This window comes from Vipera ursinii (assembly GCF_947247035.1).
Source record: "Vipera ursinii genome assembly, chromosome: 5".
In the NCBI taxonomy this organism is placed as follows: domain Eukaryota; kingdom Metazoa; phylum Chordata; class Lepidosauria; order Squamata; family Viperidae; genus Vipera; species Vipera ursinii.
In genome coordinates, this window is record NC_139518.1 from 48,780,914 (window position 1) to 48,805,623 (window position 24,710).

Genomic DNA, 24,710 nt, shown 5'->3' on the forward strand with positions numbered 1-24,710 from the left:
TAATGGGGATTATTTAGTTTTTATTTAGTTCAATTTACATGCCACCTATCCTCTAGGGGCTCAAAATACCATTCATACCGCTAACTCCTCTGATTTTTCCCCATAGCAAGAAAGTTGGATAGATTGGGCTAAGAATGAGTAAGTATCCTAAAGTCAACCAGTAAGCTTCCATGATTGAAAGTAGAGTAATCTAACAATTTTACTAGTAAAACACACTGTCTCTTTTGTGTGGAAGAAAAGCATTTACTCTGAACACTTTGAATTCTGGAAGTTGTAAATATTGTTGGAAAATGCAACAGTCACAATAAAGTAGTCTATAAGGTACTAAGGGCTCTAGGAAGCAATGGTATACTAGAAATATACATACAGGCACAGGGAGGCTAGGAACAATTTTCTTCTACTTCCTGTAACCACAGACTTCCTGTATGCCAATATGTATGTTTGATTTGACTCTGACTTTTCACTAAGTTTATTATGTTTATCTAAGTTATCTTTTACCTAATAAAATATCCCTGATGATGTTCTGGAAAGCCTTGAAGACCTGGCAATTTATTCAGACCCTGGGTAAGATGGATGGAACTCCCCTATTTCTCTTTGTTGTTGGATTGGCATTTTGTGATTAATTTATATATATATATATTTGTCCTTTTTTTGATTGACTAATTTTTGAGGATCTAAGGTCTCTTCCTCCATTGAGAAAACTGTCCATTTATTCCAATGACTTTACTTGTTTTCATATTTGCCATCCCATAACTGCTAACTTTATTAAAGTGGTGCTGCTCATGGGGAGATGCATGTTACATGTAGACTGGATGCAAAGAAAGATAAAACATCAACAAATATATAGCATTAGAGTCAGGGTACAATTGGACCACAGCAATGCACAGTTTAAAACACCATTGTATCTATACCAACTCACAACAATTAATTTTGACAAGTTTATATACATTAGTACAGTTCAGTATTATACCATCAGCACAGCTGGAGGCAAAATTTCTTAGAATGTCATATACAGATGGCTTTGCCCTTGTAAAAATGGTAATACTGAAACACAAAATCATATTCTGTTATAGTGTACTATTTCTGTTGAGATATATAGTATGCAAAGGTACCTCCTGACATCTCTTCAATTTCTGAAGTGGATTGAAGGATTTTATATGAAATTTCTACTAGCAGATAAGGACTCCAAGTTAACTCCTGGCATTGCAAAGTTTGTTTTTGCAATTTGTAAAGCTTGTATATGGCTGAACAACAAAATAATGTGAGCATGGTTGTTTAATTTTTTTATCCTGTACACTTTCTTTTTGATGCTCTATCTTGTAGCTCTATTTTGTAAATTCTTTTAGTAAGTTTTATTTAGTCTGGCTGTGTTGTGATTCAGGGTCAGCCTGTGGGTTCGGCATTTGGGTCGGATGATTCAGAGGAGGGGGGTGTTGGAGAGGTTGCTGAGGGGGTTGGAGAGCTTGCTGATGAGAGCCCTCAACCAGGCCCCACCCACCTGGTCACAACACAGACCCAGCTGTGTGAGCCTGACAGCGTGGATGAAGATGACCCACAGCTGGCCCTGTTCAAGGACGCCCGACGCAGGAGGCAGTCAATCAGGAGTAAACAGAGGAAGGCAATGGGGCACCTCGGAAGGAGGCAGAGAGAAGCCATGCCCTGAACTGTATAAAAGGGGAATGCGTGGGAGGGCTGGTTTGCTGAAGGCAACTGCTTGAATAGCTCCTGTTTCATGGTTTGTGTCTTGTTCTGTTTGCTTTTGTGTCCATAAATTTGGCAGGCTTAGTTCCAGCCTCTTGCCTTCTTGTAAAAGGGGTTGTCCCTGCTTTTTCTGCAGGGCCGGTAGCAGGCTGGTACAGAACAGGCTGACCTGTAATGAAGAATTTGGTTTGATCAATAAGGTTGGATGAAAACTACATGTTGATAACTCTATAGAGGATAAAGACAATGTGAACTTCTGTAGGGAAGAGGGCAATAAAACATGGGGTCTATTTTCAGGTCTGGTGTCTTATTAAGGGTTCTTTATAGGCAGCCAAACTTTAGTTCTGACTGCCAATGCAGGGCTTTTCTGCCATCTTCTGCCTATATTTTGTTGTCCTCATGATACTCGTTTGATTAATATTTTATAGCAACTTTTTATCAACTTGTCAACTGTTGATACAGAAGGGCATGGAATCATTGCAGGAAAGACATGTAAAGGGTATATATAATTTGCAAAAAATAGCGGCTGCTGAATGGTGGCATGTAAAATATTACTACATGAGAACTAAACACAGGAAATCTATTGTTCTATTGTAATACATATCAACATATAAAAGCAGCTATAACTTACATTTTGGGAGAGTTTTGGTCATACTAATAGATGACCTGTGGTGGAGCCAGGATGGAGTTGTGCATCCATCCTTGTGCTCCTTGATTTCATAGCCACTTTTGATGCTATCAACCACAGTATCTTTCTGAGCTGACTCCTGAGCTGGTTCCAGTCAATGTTAATTGAGGAGGAGAGATCATTCTCATGACCTCTCCTTTGTGCAATGCCCCAGAGTTTTACTCATTCTCCCCTTATATTTAACATCTACATAAAACTACTGGGTGAGGTCATCTGCCAGTTTGTGGTTCAGTATCTAAACATGCTATTCATACTCATTTATCTTTTGGATCCAGGCCATCCAAGTGAGGCTGTCAGGTTTCTGGCCCTGCGCCAGGAGATGGTATAATTTAGATGTCTGAGTTAGTCTTACCAAGATCAAGTAGGTGTGGGTGTTTGGGCCACAGAGATCTTCTTTGCCTCCTATAGATCTATGTATTCCATCTCTGACTTTAGATGGAATTGCAGTCCCCCATTCAAGAATGATGCACAATTTTGGGGTCTCCTTGAATGCATAGCTCCTGCACAAGAAGCAAGGGCAACTATGGCCAGGGATGCCTTTGCACAGCTGTATCAGTTGTGCCTTTCCTATTTGGGAACCTTCAGGCAGTAACTCATGCCGTGATAATCTCATAGCTTGACTACTGCAATGCAGTCTACATGAGGCTGCCCTTGAAGACCACCAGAATCTTCAGCTAGTCCATACTTGCCATGCCTATATAGCACCTCTGTTTCATGAGCTGTATTGGTATGCGATGTTGACATTGCATGAGGGGAAGAGATGTTGCCTAGGGAACGATCAGATGAGAGAGGGAAGAGCCCACAGTTGCTGAATAGTGAGCCTTCCCTAATTTATAAGGCTGTTAAAAGTGATGGCAGGAGATTTGTACCTTCAGACTTGCAAGATTCTGTTAATGTAGCCTTATAATAATATAAAATGAGCTCATCTGGCCATTTTTTCTATCTGGTTTATCTGGTAGGGTTGACATCTTCCAGATGTGATTCAAGATGCTGATTATTACCTGTATATAGCATAGAACCTGTTAGTTGAGGGACCAGTTATCTTTCCAGATCATTTGAAATGGCAGAGTTGGCACAATTAAACATATGTATCAGTACCTTGGAAGTGAATTTTGTCTGTAACAGTTCCTGCACTCTGGAATGAGGTTCTCCCTGAGATCTGGATGACGCCCACTGATGACCTGAAGCGGTATGAAAACCTGGGCCTTCTATTACGCCTTTAGCAAGGTTGAGTGTAGGATGAATAAGTCTCCTGTGATTCTCTTTTCTATTCTATTCCAGTTACTGATTCACAGTATATTAAAATATTGGTGTGTGTGTGTGTGTGGGGGGGAGGATGAAGTCACTAGTCTTTATGTCAGTACAGATCCCAACTTGCCACATACTATGTCATTATAGTTTTATGGCATTATTGGTCATCCCAATAAATGTATGCTTCAAAACAAGCAATTGTAATTCTATTGAGGTTGTAGTAAAACAGAAATAAAATCTTAGTTCTGAAAACCTTATTGACAAATGTAGCAGGAGATGCTGCAGGAGAGATTAAGCATCAAATGACTCCCTGTTGTAAATCTGTTTCCAATTTGGACACTGATACAGGTCCCCTGCAGCCCCTGGGATCTGATCAATGGCAGAGTTACATGGCTGGTGTTTCTTCCTGCTTGAGGAAAAACACTTCATAGCATCCTTCCCTCAAATTACATTATCAGACTTCAACACAGAGATAACGGCAACAGTGTTTAAATGAATAGTTCTATCTTTTCCGCATTCCACCCCAGTTTAACAGCAAATCTTGACACTGGAACAAGTAGCAATGCTTCTTTTGTTTCTGCCCAGTTCTTTCCCTTGTCAAAATAAACATTGCCACTAGAGAGCAGCAGGACTCCACACATTTACTTGAACAGAACTTATTCCCTGAGACAAATTCAGGATAAGATAATGGGCACTCGGAGCTCCATCCCTAAGGTTACTAAGAAAGGTATGATTTTTGCTATGTAGTAATTGGATTTTTTTCCTTTTCATCCTTTACCTAGAAAGGCAAAAGGGAAGCTCTTTGGGTAATGGTTGCTTTGAACAACGGTTATCTATCAGTAAGTTTCCATTAAATGGCAGTAATGTTTTTGACGCTATATGATATGAACAAGTAAAATCTTAGTCCATGAGCTTACCTGAAACCCCAGGATCCAGCCTAGTTAAGACAGAGAACTTGGCTTTGGTTCTTGTAGTTAATGTGTAAAGGAATAGTGTAAACCAAAAACCCCCCACTTCTTTTGTTGTAGCCCCTACTGAATCTGAGAGCATTTGTTTCCCTTATGGGGCATGTTTTCCTCATCTCTTCTGGGCCCTTGTTGTAAAAATACCCTGCCATCCCACTATGTTTACATGGTGTCCTTGTTCAGAAAAGCAAGCAACTGCATGAGTTCTTCCACTATCACTTTAATTGGTTTGTGAATATTCCTTATTGCCTGTGCTATAAAATACACTCCAGCAATGCTGAGTATGTCTAGATTGAAACCAGCCATCTATTCAGCTGGATTAACTTTAGTAGAATAGTAGATTGCTTCATCTTTGCCAATTCATTCAGTCTCTTTCCCAAGGCTCTCGCAGTGCATCAGTGCCACCATGATTCAGGTTAAATGTGTGATAACCCAGAAATTACAGAGCATTATACTATTGAGCACTTTTGCTGACATGGCTCTTTATAGAAACTAAACATAATTTCAGCTATAAATCCTGGAAAATCATTAAGTAAGGGCTTTGTTATAGCAGGAACTGAATAGCTCATTTAGCAGCTGCCACTGTCATCAGACTTATAATAAATCCCACCTGGGTTCTGTCATCTACAAAATTTATTTATTTATTTTATTTTATTTTAATTCCATTTATATCCCGCCCTTCTCCGAAGACTCAGGGCGGCTTACAAGCTTAGCTTACAATCCTCTACCTGGGGCTGAATGGATAAGATTCTTGAATCAGAAATACTGCAAATGTGCTGGGCTTCCCCAACACTTTACAGGAGATGGTAGTGGTGATTTTTTTTCCCAACAAGGAAGTCACACGGATGCCATATGAGGAATATTCAGCCTCAGATGGGTCGACAGTCCTGCAAAGCTGCTGTTAACTGGAACACTTCATCCAATAGTACTTGGTTTTTCAGCAGCAGTGCTTCCATCTGCATAGTGAATGTGGCTAGAGATGAACATGTGCCAGAATCATCAACTGAAAATCTCAGATGAAGCATTAGCGCTGACACCATGTCTTGGGTCAGGAGGCTGTGGGGGCTGACAAGAGGAACAACAGGCTTCAGCTCAACTCTGGTAATACCGAGTGACTTTAGGTTTTTGGGACACTTGGATCTTGGGATCTACTTTATTTAGCTCTGGAATGGCATGGAGCTGCCCCGGATGATGCTGTGTGCCATCTGGGAGTTGTTCTGGATTAAAAACTACTGCTTGATAAACAAGGTAGCAATTGTGAAGGTCTTTGCACAACTTCAGGTTATATGCCAATTGTGCCCATTCCTGCATTGGGAGGTCTTATTTTAGTCATCTCCTGCATGGATTAGTGTAATGTAAATTGATCCACTGCTCAATATTCTATTTTTGACCAAATGTCTTCTATTTATTTATGTACTGTTCTGGGTTTCTCTGCCCTACTAAAGTTTTAACTGAATCCACACATCCTGATAAGTCATTGCCAAGTTAAGAAATGAATTGTAATTTACAAACCAGAATGGCTAGCATGCTTACTATGTTCTATAAGCCCTATAACATTTATTGGTAGCAATAATTGGAAAATATAGAATTTTTCTTACTGGAACTTTCCTACATAATTTTCTATGACTTTGGGCAGAGAGACAGGAAAGCCCTGTAATCTCCCCGATCCCCCCACCACATTTTTAATGTAAGCTGTTTTTCTTTGTGCACCTACAGAATTGTAAAAATCTATACAACATTTATTTGTAAGCCTGCATTAAAAATGCATAGCTGCATATTGCATCTGTATTTACCAGCCTAATAAAAATAAATCTAAAATGGAATATGCTGCCCTACTTTTTTCAAAGCATGCAGCTTTACAGTACCTTGTGCTGACATTATAAAAACAAATGTATTAGAAATGACCACCTTTGTTACACAAAGGAACATTATGCACTAGAGTGAGACACTTGATCTAGTGTCATCAAGCAATAATTGAGTTTGGAAAGCACAACTACAGTGGTGCCTCAAAGCTCTAAAGAAACTTTGCTTATGTTTTTAATTTCTTGAATATCCCAGTATCGGGGGGGTTTTGGCCACCAAGGATGCATGGTTAGTACTAGAGGCACTCCACTTGCTTGTTTGGAATATACACATGTGGGGGTTTTTTGTACACTATTATTAAATTACCCTAGTGAACAAATACAGTAACTAACACAATAATTTTGTAGGGATAATAAATTGAATTATATAGCTTTGTCTTTGTTCTAAAACTTAACCTGTCTCTAAGCTCTTTCCCTTTTAAAATTTGATCTTATTTCTAACTGACTAAAAGTCTGGCTTATTTAACTATATGTTCAGGTTGACACAGATGAAATCATAAAATCTTATGGATGCCTGTCATTGTAAAGACTTGTCAGGATCATAATGAAACTGGATACAGAAAAGGTTTAGCTAAAAGAAAATGCAAAAAGCAGTCTACATTAAGAAGCAGATTGTGAAATCCTGGATATACTAAAAAGTCATATATAGATCAAATAGTTCAGAAGTTCTCAACCCTTGGGCCGCAGCCCACTACTGGGCCTTCAGCCATTCAGAACCGGGCTGTGGAAGTTGGGGTGATAAGCTTGCATCCTCACTTGAGCAAGCTGCAGGTGAGTGCATGTACTCCATTTGCATGAGCAATGAGCATGCGTGCCTGCCATTCACCCAAATGGAGCTGCATGCGTGTAACGCTTGCCCGCCACTCACATGGAACCAACCCCTCTTCCCCCCCCGCCACTCTGAAAGCCAGAAAGTTTGGGGAACTCTGCAATAGTATTTTTCTTTTTTAAAAATGTAGTACATGAAATACTATGGTAGTAAATTGTTTAGGCATAACAGAACTCTTGTACAATTAAAGTAAATATTACTGAGATTTCAATATGACAATATAAATGCCAAATTTATGAGTGGCAATTTCACCCAGAAGTTAGAATTTTACCTTCATGACTGAATTTTAATCTCAAACCCAAATGTTTATTTGCCTATTCATTCAGTTTTATTATACTTGTATAGAAGAATATATCCTTTAGTACTGGCTAAATTCAATTTTTGTAGAAATCATATTTTTAATCAGTGTCGAATTATTACAATCAATATGCTTACAGGAAGTCCTAAACTTAGGAGCATTTGTTCAGCAATTTTGGAAGTTATGACAGTGCTAAATGAAGAGACTTACAACTGGTCTTTGTTGCAACACTCATGCAATTATTTAATCATGGCCTGGGAGCTTGGTATTTGCACTTACAGCCAGTTTGCCAAGCTCCCTGCAATCATGTGGTTGACATTTGGAATCTTCCTTGACAGCTTCCCCAGGAAGTCAATGGCCAAATGTGCACCTCTGTGCATCCACCCCGACTTGGTGCTTCTTGTGCATCCCCTCTTACCCCTATACACTCTTCCTGACCTACACCAGATTCCTGTACAACCTTCCCAATCCATACAGCGCTTATTACACACCACTACACACATCCCTGTGCATCCTTCCTGACCTGTGCCACACCCCTGTGCACTCTTCCCAATCTGTGATAAATGTCATGCGACTCAGCAGATGACTTATTTTTTCTATTTTATTATTAGTGGCTTTGCAGCTAGGAAACATATGGATAGAAGCATATAGGTATTTTATTAATCAAAGATAATAGCTAATAAACATAATTATCGTGTTAGTTCTAAATGCTCTATTATGTATGACGGCTGTGTAGTAATTGTAAGAATAATAAAAGCAACAACAGCTCTAATTCTTGAACCCTTTTTCTTATGCCCTGATATAAAAAAATAGAGATTTGCAGTATTTATTTTAGGAAGAAATACAAGTAGTTATTCGGGAAAAAGAGCTTGACTGAATGAGCTTCAGTAACATCTCACCCATTTCCTAGTTTCAACAGAAGAGAATATATATAGCTCAGGTTGAACTGTGGAGTCTCTTTAAGCTCAGTTGTTGCATACAGATGTTTCATTATCCAAGTAGATAACATTATTTGGGCCAGCACTGATGATGTTAACTAGCTGAGTAGTGAAATGTCTGCAAGCTAACAACGAAACTCATAGAGCACCAAAGACTCCACCATTTCCTAGTCACTCGTTACCTATTCTGAAGATTTAAATAGAGCACAGCATAACCATAGTACAGAAAGGTGACTGAAAATAAGAAAGAGCAAGGAATACAAAGACTACTATTTATAGAAATACTTACAGAGAAGTATTCTGACCTAGTCTTATACATAAGCTGCATATTGTAAGATGGGTCCTCCAGTCCCTCAGTATGAAAACAGCTTGCATTTTATCCTGCTTGCTGTGAATGTTCTTTTATAAAATGGAATTAGTAAATATGACAAGGATCTTTTTCATATGTGACAGTTAAGAGCCTCATTTAATTGACCTGCTGAATTCATGAAGACCAAAATGGGATTGGAGGAGGAATCAGTGAAAATGTTGAGTATGCTATTTCCATTTCCATCTTTGCATATTTAGCACTAAGATGTAAAGAGGGATTCCAAGTACATTTGGAAATGAAGACGATTAAAAACCCCAGTGTCTTTTGGTATCTTCCTGAATTTTTAAAGATCTGAAGTGGAGATGGCATACACAAAGATATTTGGAGCAGGATTTTGCATGGGCCTTTCCTCCTTTGGTGTGGTTAGTAAAATGCTTGAATAGAGTTTAAGATGCTGTAATTTGTTTAGTGTATTATTTTAATACCAGGCTTGGAAATATTGCATAAAGGATCTGCAGATTGCACTTACAATAGGAACATAGACTAAAAGGTTCAAGATGACCTAACTTTATTCCTTGTTCATTATATGTGTAGGAAACTATAGCCAGTTCAGCTCAAAGAAAGTTTAACATTTAAAATTTAAAAGAAGAGTTACTAATTGTGATAGAGTCTTGTTAACAATTTCAGAAAGACATACATGGATGACATCATTCTACCACTTCAGTTTTCCCTGTAAATATCCCCACAAAACAATTTAAAGGTTTGACTCTATTATTAATACCAATTGTTCTACCTCAGCCAGTATAATGGGGCAACTCTACAGGTGCATTGTGTTTTCCCAGCAAACCTAATTAACCACTTGTTTTAGAATGATTTTTCCTCAGAAAGTGGCAAGTCATTATAAGACAGCAGCAACAAGCTTAAGAGCTGTTTTCTGCACTATTGCATGAAATAGCTTTTATTTATTTGCTTGTTTTCTTTCTAAGTCATTCTTTCAACTAAAACAAGACAAGGGGAGCATTAAAATCTGTTTGGAAAGATGAGAAAATGCATAAGGATTCTGGTCCTTAAGCATTTATTATCCTAACAAATAGGTATAGGTTTGGCTAGGGACCACTACAGTGGGAAGGTAACAGCATTTCGTGCGCCTTTGGCGTCTAGTCATGCCGGCCACATGACCACGGAGATGTCCTCAGACAAGTGCTGGCTCTTCGGCTTTGAAACGGAGATGAGCACCGGCCCCTAGAGTTGGAAACGACTAGCACGCATGTGCGGGGGAACCTTTACCTTTATGCATGAGTTAGATTGGTTTCTTTCTTTTCTTATATGATTCAATTTTGGGGTTCTACTATTTTTATTACTTTTGTTTAAGTACAGTTATTCTGTATAATTTCTGTGCATTATGCTAATAGATTTGTGTGGACTTAGATCAACATTTGGGAATATTTTCCATGCTGACATGGTCAGAGCCCCAACTCAACTATTTAAATAATGGTAGCTTGTCAAAATCTCCTCAGTTTCTTTAATTTTGCATTGCTCTGCAATTTGCTGTTTTTCTCTTATAAAAGAATTATATATTTCCCTTTTCCCCTGCATAATTATATTTCTAGGAACCAGGAAAGAACAAGATAGATACACTGAATTTGCACAGGTCCATGCATGTCTGCATACAATACACTGCACTGCACTGCAATACAATGCAATACAATACAATGTCTTGTTAGATTAAGTTGTAAAATCAGTTTATGAGTAGATTGTCTAAGCATGTATCAATGCCTTGGCTAAAACAAAACATGTTGTCATACATTTGATATTTAATTAAAAGATTACAGGGTCACAAAAAGAGAAATTTTATATTATATATTAATTATTATAAATATCCAATAATATAATAATTAAGCACATCTAACCCAGAAGACTTGTCCGATATATATGATGTATATAATAATAGCAGCAAAATCATCTATATTGTGTTATATCCCATATCCTTATTTACTAAACATAGTTTACGGTACTTCTTTTACAACTTATCTATTGATGCAAAGAGATATAAAAATAAACATCTAATGGTTCTCTAAGCAGCAAATGTATTTTGATAGTGCACCACATCTCTTACATTCTTGTATTACTTCAACATGTAAATTTTAGGCTGCACTGGAAAAGCAGGACTCTGATTTGAAAACAGTTAGGCTTCCACAAGAGTCCTGATGTATTGCTTTCTGAGTTGAAATAGATTCATCTATAGTACTGCAGTAAATATTCTTACATTATAGTTAAAAGTTGTCATTGCTTGAGAATTGTTTTCTGATATGTGCCATTTTGCAGCTCAAAACATTTATTGCTGCTCAATCTACAAGAAAAAAATTGTGTTCATTTCAGAGAGTTCTTGTTCAGATTTAAGTGAAGAAGTATGTTTCTCTAGCACGGACCTGATTCAGTGCATACTGAAATTTACAATAGTGCAAGTGTTAATTGATGAGAATTATATCCACATACCAAAAAGCTAATAATGCTTTTTAATTTAACTTTCATTAAATACATTATAGCAGTGGACATATATGTATATATATGTAGATACAGATATGTATGCATGTACATGTATGTGTACATATTCATGTACGCGTGTGTTCTATATCTTTGTGGGGTATATGCCAGTGAACAAATGAATGAAGAAGTATGGAGGGGAAAGATAATAAAAGTTTAAAATGCATGAAAAAACAAATCTGTTTAAAACAGGATTAGTGGAAAATAGGTAGAAATGGAATAGTTTACTACAGAGATGTTCTTGTTTCTTTTCTAGCCTTCAGCCTTTTTCTTAACTTACTTAAATGAGGTTTAGAGAAGTTTAAAATTTTTGGCTAGTGCCTGCCTATATAACTTATATAAATAATATTCAGAATTCTTTTTAGAAAAATCACAGCAGATTGATTTCTTTTCTTAGGGTGCTTGAAATATTCTGTGGACCTGTTTTGTTAGATCATGAGAATATATTTCTGCATCTGACATTCAATTTATATTTTTTATTTCTCCTTGTTCAGGATGTAAACTAGCTACAAACTTCTCAACCCATTTTGCAAATACCTTTGTACAATTCTTTTTTTTAAATCTCTGTTTATGTAGCATGCACTAAAATTATACATTGTTTTTATTGAGAATATTTTTTCAGTTTAGTTTTCCTAGACATCTGTAGGCCTCAATATGTGAAAATAATATAATGTTTCTCTTTCACTGTATGCTAAAACATTCAAGAATGCCTTTCTAGGGATTCTTTGAAAAAAAAACAGTTAATTAAAAAGTATATATAATCCTCAACTTACAGACACAATTGGAATTTCATTCTACATGGTCATAATTCTGAATTTACTCTCCTGAATAGGTATTTTTTGTTGGAAATTGGCAAAAAAGCCAGAAACAAACAAACAAAAAATCAATAAATTAGTCATATGACTGTGGGATGCTGCAACTGGTCATAAAGAGGAACCTGCCCCACTTTACATCGGGGAGGACTGTGTAGAGAGAGTTCCCTCCTTTAAATTTCTGGGAGTCTACCTCTGTGAAGATCTGACCTGGAAAGTTAACACAACCCAGGTGGCTAGAAAGGCCCAACAGAGGCTTCACTTTCTTAGGATCTTGCGGAAGAACAGGGTAGAACACAGGTCGGCAACCTGCGGCTCCCAGCCGCCCGGTGCGCGCGCACCTCTTCCAACGGGCAGTGGTGCGCGCGCACCTCTCCAAATGGAGAGTGGCACCGCCCGTTTGGAGAGGTGCACGCGCACCTCCCCGAATGGGCGGAGGTGCGCACGCACCTCCCCAAACCTTTGGAGAGGTGCGCGCGTACCTCCGCGCGAATGGGCAGCGGTGCCGCTCTTTGAGGAAGCTGCCGCGGCCCGTCTGTGAAGCTGCCGAAAGCGGCAGCTTAGCAGACGGGCCGCGGCAGCTTCCGCAAAGAGCGGCGCCCCTGCCCATTCCGAGAGGTGCGCGCGCACCTCTCCGAATGACCGGAGGTGCGTGCGTGCCTCCGCGCGAATGGGCAGCGGTGCCGCTCTTTCAGGAAGCCCGCCGCGCGCGCACCTCTCGGAATGGGCAGGGGCGCCGCTCTTTGAGGAAGCTGCCACGGCCCGTCTGCAAAGCTGCCGAAAGCGGCAGCTTTGCAGACGGGCCGTCGCCATCGGGCAACCGGGAACCGGTTCCATCTCATTTTTTAAAAAATGGCAGCCGCGTGCATCCGCGCATGCGCAAAAAACCTTTTTGCGCATGCGCGTGCATGGACACACGCACGCGGCTCCCTCTTTTTTTAATTTGTGATGGAACCGGTTCCCAGTGGCTCTTTTTCTTTTTTAGGTTGCCGACCCCTGGGGTAGAACAACAGCTAATGACCCTCTTTTACCAGTCTACCATAGAGAGCGTCCTCTCATATGGCATTGTGGTTTGGTATGCCGGTCTGACAGCCGCGGATAGGAAAGTATTACAGAGGGTAGTGAGCACAGCACAAGACATTGTGGGCTGTTCCCTGACACCACTGGATGACATCGCCAGGGCTCGTTGCCTTGGAAGAGTGAGGAAGATTCTCAGGGATGACTCACACCCTGGACGGTATCTCTTTACTCTCCTACCATCCGGTAGGAGATATAGGAATATAGCCAGCCGTACCAACAGGCTGAAGAACAGCTTTTATCCGTGGGCTGTTAGGCTTTTAAATGGGACATAATCTTATGCAGAATTGACTTGGGAGGCCGGTGTGTGGTGTAGTTGGTTCACATAGTGTGGTGGGATGGAGGGTTTGTTGTCACTGTGTGTTGGGGGGAGAGAGCACAGGGGGAGGCTCAGCTAATCTCAATGTACACATGTTGTACTTTGACAATAAAGGTTTATTATTATTATTATTATTAAATTCAAGCCGGTTGCCAAGCCACTGAAATTAAGTTAGATAACTGTAGGGAGTTGGTGGTAGCATGACATTTTCTGATGGCTGAAAGTATTTTAGAAGTTATAAAGCATCTTTTTCCAGGTTGTTATAACTTCAAGCAGTTGTTAAATGACTGGTCATAAGTTGAGGACTACATGTATATCACCTAGTACTAAGAGTACTAGCAAGCATATCAAATACCTGTTCTCTTTCCTTAACATTAATAATTATCAGCAAATTAACCTGTTCCTCTTCATTTTTCTCTTTCTCTAAACTTGGTAAAGAGAACCCTTCAGTCTATCCCAGCACAATTTTGCCTTTAAATTATTTATTATCCTTGCTGCTCTTTGAATCTTTTCTTACTTGACAATATTGTTCTTGAATCATTGTGTTGCAAAATGAGTATGGCGCTCCAAATAAGGCCTATTTTTATGCTTGAATTTTGAATGGAAACTTCTGTTAATCCAATTTTAAATAGAATTGAACTTTAATGCCACTTAATCATGTTGCTGATTTACTTTAAGACTTAAATTATCCTCGCCAATATTATTCCCTGATTCTTATTGTTATACATTTGTTGTTTGTGTGACACATTATATGTTTGTCCTTCTAGCTGCTGAATTTATTTAGATGATTTTGAATGTTTATTCTACCATCTGTCAGATCCAGTCTGTCCACTGTTCTTGTAAAACTGAAGTTTGTAAGACTGAAGAGACTGCAATTTGTTTGGGTGAAAATTGAAATACAACAAAATAAGTATCAAATATTTTGAAATAGATCATGCACTAGTATTTCAACATATTGCACTTAAATGTACCTTTTACCAAAAATATTAGTAGTCACAAAAATGTCATATGTGTGTCCATAGTTCTTGACACCAATCATTTATGGTATATTTGTAAGACTTGGCAGGAGGGATTTTCTTTTTGTCACAGGCAATTAATTGTGGCTAATTTTCCAAAATGAACGTATTTGCATGGCGTAATGACATAGGAATGATGTGCCTCACAGATTTGAATTGGTATAAGGCAGCGTGTGTTCTATCATTTATACTACTCTTCGCTTTCTGCTACTTTTTGTGTCCTAAAGGACGGGAGCATAACAATGGTAACACAAAGAAATTACAAGGAATAGGGTTTATTTTTGCCACTTTTGTTCCCTTTAGTAAATCAAGATTATATTTTTCTGAAATGTTTTGCATTTTAAATCAACTGAACAGTTATTCTCTGTATAGTTCAATACACAGACCTATCCAAATAGTTATTTTAGTCTCTCTTTTCTCCTTCATATATTATGCAATCCATTCTCCCAGTTCTAATGATAATTTATTAAGCATTGGCTTTTAAACCCTCAGTACTTCTTTCCTAGCTACCTTTTAATATTTAGTAGACAACAGTATTAATAATGACTTAATTAATTTTTTCACTTTTCAATAAAAAACTTGAACACTTTTCCCTCTAAGTATATTTCCATGACTAAGTTGTAAATATACACACTAGAAACAAATCTGGTAACAAGCTAGCTTTGTAGGTAGATAAAAGCATATAAGTATAAGTACATAGTTCCTTCAGCTAATGAGCGATCTAACTGCTGATAACTTCAGATGGCTTCTGGTTGCTGAGTGAGAAAAGCATTAACATAATTGAGGGGGCAAGGCTGATATATTGTCTAGCAATAGCACTTAGACTTATATACTGCTCTATTGTGCTTTACACCACTGTCTGAGTGGTTTACAACATCTGCATATTGCCCCCAACGATCTGGTTCCTCATTTTACCAATCTTGTAAGGATGGTATACAGAGTCAACCATGAGCTGGTCAGGATCGAACTCCTTAGCCTGCAATATTGTATTCTAACCATTGTGCCACTACGGCTCCTGTGAATGACTGAATGAATGGATGAATTAGAGTTACAACTTTTCTAACTTGTTGCAGTTTGGCTTGTAACAAGCCTGTAACAGTACTGTGCAGAGATTAAAAGCAACAAGTTGATTAACAATCTTTTTCTCATCAGAATATAGAAACAATAAGAAACAATATTAGCAGAATAATTTAAAAAAATGGTCACCAAGGATGAACTCAGTAAGACAACAGACAGAAACCTCTCAATGGGTCATCTAACCTCCCATCCCCCAAGTAATTTCCTTTAGCCACTTTTCAAAGGAAGGATAGTCACTTCTCTTCACCCCTTCCTGATCTCCCTGACTCCAAAATTCTTGAGTTTGTGCTGTGGGTAAGTCCCACAAGGGCTCTTTTTCCTATTTATTCTTAAGGCTAATGTCAAAATCAATTTTTCACCATGTAGATATTTGTAAATGTTCACTGTTTGAAGACTGTTGCTTCTTTCACTTTCCTGCTTTGGTAAAAAAAGGAAGTGTCCATGAAATTCTATTCTCCCAACTAGGCAACTCAACAGCTTAACAGATCAGCTAAAAAATAGTGGACAGTATCTCTCTTATAAATGTCACCTTCTCAGGATGAGGAAAGAAAAAATTGCCACAGTCACATGGAAATTCCTATTGACTTTCTTTCCAGTTCTAAGATTTTCTACTTCTTCTTATAATTTTGTGAAGAGGAGACGTGGCCAAAAGTTAGTCTTTAACTATCATTCCTAGATTTGATTATATACATAAAAACTTTGTTTTTCAGCAGTCTATAATTGGTGCCAACAAAATGAAACAACAACAACAACAAAACATTTGGAATCTTGCATAAAGAATGAAAGTGACTCCTGCCAGAGCATGTCATATATGCCCATTACTTTAACATGTCATTATTGGAAATTTTTTACACCTACTGACCCCCCCAACACCAATTGTAGGTGTTGGCATTGTTAGAAATTATGTATGTTTGTGAATGTATGAACATTTTTGAAAGTGATACCTGAAAGCGAACAGTGACAGGTGGACAAGATTTTATAATTATAATAAGAAGAAGACATACTAAAGAAATATTGAGAGGCATAGGCCAAACGTAGCATCTACTCAACTACAAACTCAGAGAGTAAGTGGTCGATGCATGCATCATTGTGAATAAAGGCAGAAGGAAGTAACATAACATTAAAAAATGTTATTGATAAAGAGGAAGCAGAATGACAGAAAAAAAGAAACATATTAATAGAGTTTCTAGCTATACCCTAGTGTCTCTTATGGTCAGTAGGTGACGTCGTGAAGAAACAATGACTGACACTTCCAATAACATAATACCCAAATGGCTCCAAATAGCCATTTCCCAATTTTAATCCTTATAGGTCAATGATTGATACTGAATTGTAAATATATATTGGCCAGGGGTGCAAAGTACTGTCCTATGCATGTCATAAAACATGTAACTCCCTGTGGCAGACCTAGTGAGAAGAAGCTTTGTAAGCTGAGGACAAGCCCCTAGTCTACAACTTTTTTTTTTACAACCTAAGCAACTGAATTACTTATACATTTACTTTTATAAATTCCATCTATGTAAAACACTCGTTATAGTTCACATTAAGTCATTATAAGACAGCAACACTTTTCATATACAGAATAAATAAGATTTGATTGTGAACTAGAATATTAGCAAATGTAAATTACTTTTTTTTTTAAAAAAAATACACCATAACATATAAAGGTAATTTTATTGCGAACTTTAGATGACATTATTTTTCATATAGCACTGCACAACTTTTGCTGATAGTGGGATTGCATTATACATAGGTTATAATTTATAAAGTGTACTATATATTATAATGTATGATATAAACTATACTAGATTATCCAATCCCATTTATAGCACTTAATTCAATAATTAATCTGTTGAATTTATATAACAATGATAAACTTCAGTTGTGAAAATGTTAAGTAAAACAAGCTTCCTTACTAACATGTTTACTCTTCGATTCTTTTTTTTCTTTTCTGATCCTGTCATATTTGCCCCTTTATTTTCTAAAATAGAACAGGTGTAATATTTTGCTTTATATTGAATTGTGTCTTCTAGGAGAAGGAGAAATTGTATGTGGAACTGAAACACATTTTAGCTCGTCAGCCTGGGCCCGAAGCAGCAGAACAATTACAGCTGTATCGGCACACTCTACGGGAGAAGACAAAACAGCTTAAAGTAAGAGACTAAACTCATTGCAAATAAGGCATACCTGAATTTTCCTAGCCTTCTTGGATAAATAACGAAGCACAGAGGTTGGGCTGAACATCTTAATTCATAGTGTACAGTATGCCACAAGAATATTGATATTTTTCTATCTTTTTTGAATAGCAATATAAGAAATACCATGATAGTGTTCTGATCTTAGTAAAGATGTTTTGAGTTCAAATGAGAAGTTTTAAGTTCAAAAACAGAGTAATTCCAGTTTGGAACACTTTTGTTAACCAGACCTCCTGCCCCAAAAAGAGGCCCTTCCAGGATGTTGCAGAGCTTGGGCAAAGATGCATAAAATGTGATCTTTGATTTCAATATAAATAGGATTTACTTTGTTATACAGCAACATTTGTAATTGCTTCTTATTTTTCTTACAATATCCTTATCAAATTTTCCTGACTTCTTGAATACCTGGTTCAGGGGTTTTAGCCCAAGGAGAAGCGTAATACTAAATATTAAAGATTTGGTCGACAATCAAGATAGTGACGTTGTTACCTTTATGTTTTGTTGGTAGGATTTTAGGAAATGTGTAGATGTAAATAGTAAATATTTCTAGATTCATGTTTGCTCTGATCCAAATTTTTCTTGCAGTCTTTATTTCTTCAGTTTAACAAAAATCTATGAAACTAGGGAAAATCATTTCTAGATAATATTAATAAATCACATTAAGGGCAATTTTAAATAAACATTGATGAAGTTTTACTTTGGTTTGTTAGACTTTTTTTATCCTACCTTTCATACAGGAGAAAAAGACAGGATTAACTCAATTAACTAAAAGCTTATGTAAAAATTTCCTAATTGTGTCAACAGTAGCATTTTGTGAAATGTTTATCACATTAAGATTTGAAAAATAATTTAACCAACTTATTCCACCTCTAACGATGGGGGGTGAGGTGTTACCCCCCGTTGATAGGGCTCGCAACCTGGGCGTTCTCCTGGACTCACGGCTCAATTTTGAAGACCACATAGGAGCCGTGACCAGGGGGGCTTTTGCACAGGTTCGCCTGGTGCGCCAGTTGCATCCCTATCTGGACCGAGACGCCCTACGCACAGTTACTCATGCGCTTGTTACCTCCCGTTTGGACTACTGTAACGCTCTCTACATGGGGCTGCCATTGAAGACCACTTGGAGGCTTCAACTGGTGCAGAATGCGGCCGCGCGAGTTGTAATGGGGGTCTCCCGATACTCCCATGTAACACCTCTACTCCGCGAGCTGCATTGGCTTCCGGTTGCCCTCCGGGTGAAATTCAAGGTGCTGGTTATTACCTATAAAGCCCTACATGGCCTGGGTCCGGGCTATTTGAGGGAACACCTGCTGCCGGCATCAAACGCCCTTCGCCCAGTGTGCTCCCACAGGGAGGGTCTGCTCAGGGTGCCGCCGGTGAGAGATTGCCGGCGGGTGACACCCAGGGATAGGGCCTTCTCAGTGGGAGCGCCTGCCCTCTGGAACCAGCTGCCGGTGGAGCTGAGGACTGCCCCCGACCTCCGATCATTCCGCCGGGGCCTGAAGACCTGGCTCTTTGAGCTCTCAGGCCCAGGCTGAGGAGAAATTTTTTAATTGGGGTTTTAAGTATACAGGGTCAATTTAATATTTTTTAATTTGGTTTTTTAACTTTTGTATGGTGGATTTTTTAATTCCCTGTAAACCGCCCTGAGTCCTCAGGGAATAGGGCGGTATATAAATGTAACTAACTAACTAAATAAATAAATAAATAAACCATTGCTATAAATGTGGATCCTTCTATGGAGACATTACTAGAATGTTATATGAGCTTCAATTCCTTTTCAAATAAACATAATTTTCTGATAAACCAGTCAAACTATTTCCCTTCTGTTCATAAGTAGCTTGCAGAAACTGGCTAAGGGACAAAACGTATTAGAGGTCCCATCCAAACTCTACTTTCTATGATTCTGTGTAAAACAAAAGTGATATTCAAACATTGCAAAAAAAGCAGAGGTTGACAATGAATAGTAGTGAGTTTATTAAGAAATTATCTCATATCTTGAGGCTTTTCTAAACAGGATGGCCAAAGCTAGGAGTGAGATGAGTATCTCTAGGGGAGTATTGTAATTTCATAGACTGGGGTAAATATAAAAAGAACTCTCATTGTCTCTTTTGTAGACAGCATTTCCTGCATAAAGTCATGCTAAAAGATAAAATGGCTGAGACTCAACAATTTAATTGTGACCCCTCAGTGCAATCAAGATTCTCCTTGTTCCAAGGATGGATTTATCTCACTTTTTAAAAAAAACTTTAAATAGCATAAAGGCAAATCCCTGATTTGGTACACTATGATAGGCTTTGTCTTGGCTTTTTAAGGTTTTATCCTCTGAGCTGAATATGTATGAATCACAGAGTCAAGAATACAAATATGAAATTGAAAGACTTGCAAATGAACTTCTGAATATAAAGAAGAAATACCTCACTCAAAAACGCAAGGAGCAGGAAAACAAGTAAGAAGTATTAGTAATTGTAATCAAGACAATTGCAAGAATAGTATTTAATGAAAAATGACTAGCTGAACTCCAATAGTTAACAGCACTTTTCAAGTTACCTATGTGGGATAGGTGACACATATTCCCAGGATCAGATAATTGAGATTGGTCACAATTGGCATTTTCTGTTACTTTAAATGAAATGCCCCGTCTCTCTCAATTTCTAATCCATTTATTTGTTTTATCATGCTCCAAATTATAATATCAATATATATCTATATTGATCAGAATGTACTTATATTTGGTCTTCTTAATTTGTTATGCATCTACAGAATTCACTTATGATACTACTAAGAAACTTTTTAGTCTTTTGTGTAGATTTGTAAATGCTGATTTTTCACCAAGTGAAAGTATTGCAAAAAGTAGACTATTCTTCCAAAATGTTCTCTGCTGAGAATATTTGTTTTCTACTTTACCAATTTAATGGAAACTTAATAGTATAGGAGAAATATTACAATGTGGATATGATTGAAACCATACTACTGAACTTTGCTGAATGCAGCTAATGCACTTTGCAACTGTTGTGATAAACAAAACAGGTGGTTTTTAGAATGTGAATTAGCTCTTTTTTGTTTCTTCATCAAAATTAAAGAGGTGCAAAGAATGTTGGCTGGCGGGCAATCAGCGATTTGCCTTCTCTACCATTGCTGAGAATTAATTTTGTTGCATAATTTCATGGGTTTATAGTATTTCTTTTCAAATATTTTAATTGCACCAGTTTTCAGATAGATATAGCAAGATAAAGTAATAGCAATGTCTCCATTGTATAGCATTAATGCAACAACTGCCCTATGCAATTTAATTGACCACCTATAAAGATTGGCCTTGGACATGGATGTGTGTATATTACAAATGAGTAGTCCCTAAATTTATTTAAAGTTTATTTAAAATCATGATAAACATTTTGGCTCTTAGGACATGATATAAATATTATTGGAACATTATGAACTGCAGAAAGCAATATAGTTATTTTTTAACTTAGCTGTCTGTGTGTTGAATTTGGTTTTAGTCATACTTCTTTTATATTAAGCTCATATAATTTTTAATTGGTTTAATGAATTTCATGGAACATTATACATTCAAATTCTTTTTTTCTCTTTAGCCTGGTAAATTCAAGCAGTGTTTATTCATCCTATGGTACAAATTCTGAAGAACATAACAGTTTAGAGTTATATTGATAGTCTTGGTTTTGTCTAAAAGAACACATGTAATTATTACAAAATGTGTATATTCAAACTATACACACACAAACACACACACACACACACACACACACACACAGAGAGAGAGAGAGAGAGAGAGAGAGAGAGAGAGAGAGAAAGAGAAAGAGAGATAGAGATAGATATCACATTTTGCCTTTGATGATCATTTGAAAAAAAGATTAGAATTTCTGAATTACACATGTACAATTATTCAGCTTCTAATGAGAAACTATTTCAAGGGGTTAACAGTAGGAGAGTGATTCATTTCCAGTTTTTAATACATTTCAATCAGCAACTTAATTAGATTCAAACAGATGTCTAATTGTGGATGCTTAAAATGTTGATGCATTTCATCATCATATTTTAAATGATCTTCTGATATAATATTTGCCATTATGAATATCTATCTTATTTCTTTGTTTCCTTTCTCTTTTATTTTTCTTCATCTTCAAGGGAAAAGGAGAAAGCCTTGAGTAACATAGAACATGACTTCGCAGGACAAAGAGCCAGAGTTCCACGCTTCACGGGTGGTGGTTTCCCGCTTAGCAACCCACCTCCCAAAATTGTGGCATAACTATAGTATCATGACATAATGTCACATGTTGTGGCATCCCCTACAGTATTGCTTTTCATGGATAATATTATTGGTTTCCAAAGATCTCTGTGTTCTTTTCACAAAACTCTGGCACAAGCAAGTTCATGTGAATTGGTGTCTATCCATAAGAATTCTACATCTTACTGTATTGATATCGGTAGAGTATGCTTTTTTTAAAAAAAAATAACAGCAACATAATCTTATATTGCATTTTTAAAAATGCTTGATTTGGAAGTTAGTTCTCTTGAAGTCAATGGATTACAAAAAGTACACTGAGGATTGAATGTAATATATACAGTTGTTTTAAAATTACACTGTTTCCGGCTACCTCGTCTTGAATTTATATCCTAAAAATCCCAGGAAATATATTTACATGATTAATATTTTAAGAAAATATAAAAAATAAATTTTATAAACTTCATACAACAGCATTAAGTTATAGCAATGTAGTCATGTGTAATATGCAATAACAAAATTTATTAGGGAGATGGGAATGTGAGAAAGCTTGAAGAAACGTTTAAAATTATTTAGGCATGAAACTATGTATGATTTTCAATACCTAAAGTTCTTTATTCATGAGATTTTATCATTCAGTAGCAAGTCATATGATAGAATCACTGTATGAGGTGCTGAAATATGGGTTAAAATAAACTGCTTTGAATATGGCTTTATGGTGAAATGTTTCTTCTTGCCTTAGGGGTGGAATTAGATCCAAAGAGAAATTATGATAAATACTTATTATTTCTTTTAGAAAACCATTCTTTTGGAAAGGTCATTGCTTTGGAAGAATACAGAATTAAATGTTAAAACTATTGTAGAGAATATTAATGTGCTTTATTCATAGAAACAAATTAATTTAATGTTAGGCATTAGTTAGGAATAATTCTAAAATAATAATGATTAACCCTCCCAAATTATGTATCTTACTTCTTGAAGAGTATTAGATAGCCTTGGGTATCTAAGGCTTTTGATAAATATAATTGCAACAATCTACTCAGTATATTTACTACAATATAAACAAAAGACAAACCATGTAATTCTTGCATCCTGTTTCTAGGGATTAACAATTTCAGAAGAAAATATTCTCAATGCATAATTTATAATTTCTAGATTTAGTTCCATTAATCTGAATTGAAATCATTGGAATGCAGCTTTTACTTTTGAAGTGTCTAAATTGTATGCCTTTGGAATGAAGTTGCCCAATATTACATTCAAAATTTTGCTTTCAGGTATTTCTTGGAAGAAAGTAAATTAATATCTTTCCTTATGATCTTGGTGTGGATTACTGGTGGGGGACAAGGTAATAAAGGAGGTACACTATTCATCAACAATTTGTTGAGTTTGGTCAAGAATAAAAAACTGTAAAAATGAAATAAACTGCTAAAGTGAGTAGAACTTCATGTTGTCTAAACAGTTGTACAACAATAATAATCATATAAATGAAATAGCTCAAAATGTAGTGTATGTTGACATGTCCATCCTTTCTTTTTGCCTTGATGATTAAGTGGTAGTGCATTAGTTATTTTTCATCTCTTTATACTCTGCTGACAAATCTGCCATGAGAATTTTCACTTTTTTAGTCATCATCTTATGAACCCCGAACTATTTTTTTTATTCATGTTTTACTGTATTTGACTTATTTTGATGATATTTTATCAGTAAATTGTAAAATGTGCTCTAATTTGGAAGAATAAGCTAAGATTTATGATTACATGATGAAAAAACTTGAACATTGGGCACTAACAAAATGAAACTCAGTGGTGAAAAAAGTAAGGTTCTACATTTAGGCAAGAAAAAACAAATGCACAGGTATAGTATAGGATAGGTGGTACCTTGCTCAATAGTAGTAACTGTGAGAGGAATCTCAGAGTCCTACAGGACAATCACTTAAATATGAGCCAGCAGTGTGCTGCAGCTGCCAAAAAAGCCAACACAGTGATAAAATCAAGATCACATGAAGTGTTAATACCACTTTACAATGCCTTTGTAAAGCCACACTTGGGAGACTACATCCAGTTTTGGTCACCACGATGTAAAAAAGATGTTGAGACTCAAGAGAGTACAGAGAAGAGCAACAAAGATGATTAGGGGACTGGAGGCTAAAACATATAAGGAACGGTTGCTGGAATTGGGTAAGTCTAGTTTAATGAAGAGAAGGATTAGAGGTGACATGATAGCAGTGTTCTAATATCTGGAGTTGCGACAAAGAAGAGGGAGTCAAGCTATTTTCCAAAGCACCTGAAGGCAGGACAAGAAGCAACAGATGGAAACTAATTAAAGAGAGAAGCAACCTAGAACTAAGGAGAAATTTTCTGACAGAACAATTAAATCAGTGGAACAACCTGCCTTCAGAAGTGATGAATGCTTTAACACTGGAAGTTTTTAAGAAGAGACTGGACAACCATTCGTCTGAAATGGTATAGGAGTTCCTGCCTGAGCAGGGGGTTGGACTAGATGACCTCCAAGATCTCTTCCAACCTTATTATTATTGTTGTTGTTTTGTTATTATTATTAATGTAAACTCTAATAATGATTAATAA

General features: G+C 37.0%; 1 protein-coding gene across 1 annotated transcript in view; it reads left to right on the forward strand.

Annotated features, from left to right (window-relative positions):
- CFAP58 (cilia and flagella associated protein 58) overlaps window positions 1-22,149 on the forward strand; it is a gene marked incomplete at both ends in the record, with an annotated part of 58,624 nt that extends 36,475 nt beyond the window's left edge. The window contains 3 exons of the mRNA XM_083363296.1: window positions 17,721-17,840; window positions 20,198-20,331; window positions 22,029-22,149. Of these exons, the coding sequence (XP_083219422.1) occupies window positions 17,721-17,840; window positions 20,198-20,331; window positions 22,029-22,149 (375 nt within the window). The remainder of the gene's footprint in view (window positions 1-17,720; window positions 17,841-20,197; window positions 20,332-22,028) is intronic.
- Window positions 22,150-24,710: the final 2,561 nt, after the last annotated feature.